General features: G+C 51.8%; 1 protein-coding gene across 1 annotated transcript; it reads right to left on the bottom strand.

Annotated features, from left to right (window-relative positions):
- Positions 1 to 4: 4 nt before the first annotated feature.
- LOC104519880 (zinc finger protein 664) lies at positions 5 to 1342 on the bottom strand (the record flags this gene model as incomplete). Its single annotated transcript, XM_010166050.2, has 1 exon — positions 5 to 1342. A coding segment is annotated over exon 1 (1338 nt), but the record flags the coding sequence as incomplete, so codon positions are not given.
- Positions 1343 to 1415: the final 73 nt, after the last annotated feature.

Genomic DNA, 1415 nt, shown 5'->3' with positions numbered 1-1415 from the left:
AGGGTTTCTTCTGGGTGTGGACACGTTTGTGACTCCCAAGAGCTTTTCTACTGGTGAAACTTTGCCCACATGTTTCACACTCATAAGGACCTTCATCAAGGTGTCCGTGTCGGTGTTTGACGAGGGACCAATGATCTCTGAAGCTCTTCCCACACTCATCACACCCGTAGGGTTTCTCCTTGGTGTGTGTCCGTCGATGGTAGAGGAGAGATGAGCTCTGGCTGAAGTTCTTCCCACATTGATCACACTCATAAGGACGTTCACCAGTGTGCACGCGCTTGTGTTTCACCAGTGACCAACTATATGAGAAGCTCATCCCACAATCACCACACTCGTAGGGTTTCTCCAAGTTATGGGTGAAACGATGGACCACGAGGGATGATCTACTGGTGAAATTTTTCCCACATTCCTCACATTTGTAGGGTTTTTCTCCAGTGTGGATCCGTTGGTGACGGTTGACGGTGGAGCTGTGAGTAAATCTCTTGCCACACTCCTCACACTTGTAAGGTTTCACCCCACTATGGCTGATTTGATGGGTGACGAGTGACCAACGGTATCGAAAAGTCTTCCCACACTCATCACACTTGTAGGATTTCTCCATCTCATGGGTATGTTGATGGGAACTCAAACCTGAAGGCCACATGAAGCTCTTCCCACACTCCTCACACTTGTAAGGTTTCACCCCGACGTGAGTTCGTTTGTGATAACTCAAAGCTGAGCTCTGGGTGAATCTTTTCCCACACTCGTGACACTTGTAGGGTCTCTCACCGGTATGAGAACCTTGATGTTTGATGAGGAACCAACTGTACCGAAAACTCTTCCCACAATCATCACATTTATAAGGTTTCTCGGCGCTGTGGAGGTGTCGGTGGCACCTCAAACTCGAGTGCCATTGGAAACTCATCCCACAATCAGCACATTTATAGGGTTTCTCCCCAGTATGGATCCGTTGATGGATGATGAGGTTCCACCTCAACCTAAAACTCTTCCCACAGTCCCCACATTTGTAGGGTTTCTCCCCAGTGTGGATGTTCTGATGGGTAACGAGCCCTGAAGGCCACTTGAAGCTCTTCCCACAATGGGGACACTTGTAGGGTTTCTCCTCATCGTGGGTCACCAACGTTGTGCTCCCCATAAAGTTCTCCCCATAGATATCGGGGGGCTCCTCAGATACTTGCTGCCCCCCAATCTCCACGTGGTTCTGCCCCATGTTGTCACCGCCATTGGGCTCGTCACCATCCGTGGTGGCTGGTTGCCCCTCAGCCTCCTTGGTGGCCATCGGGGACCTGTTGTGGTCAAGCTGTGGGGCTGCAGACCCCCGGTAACAGCGCTCCGGTGACATGGTGGGGGTCTCCCCCCCCATCCCTAATCCCACCGGTTCTTCCCCCGGTCCCATCCCCCGTTAACCCCGGTAC

The sequence above is a fragment of the Antrostomus carolinensis genome, unplaced genomic scaffold (genome assembly GCF_000700745.2).
Source record: "Antrostomus carolinensis isolate BGI_N321 unplaced genomic scaffold, ASM70074v2 scaffold31434, whole genome shotgun sequence".
NCBI classification, from domain to species: Eukaryota; Metazoa; Chordata; class Aves; order Caprimulgiformes; family Caprimulgidae; genus Antrostomus; species Antrostomus carolinensis.
Note: the sequence above shows the minus strand (reverse complement) of the source record. Positions and strands in the feature narration are given on the sequence as shown.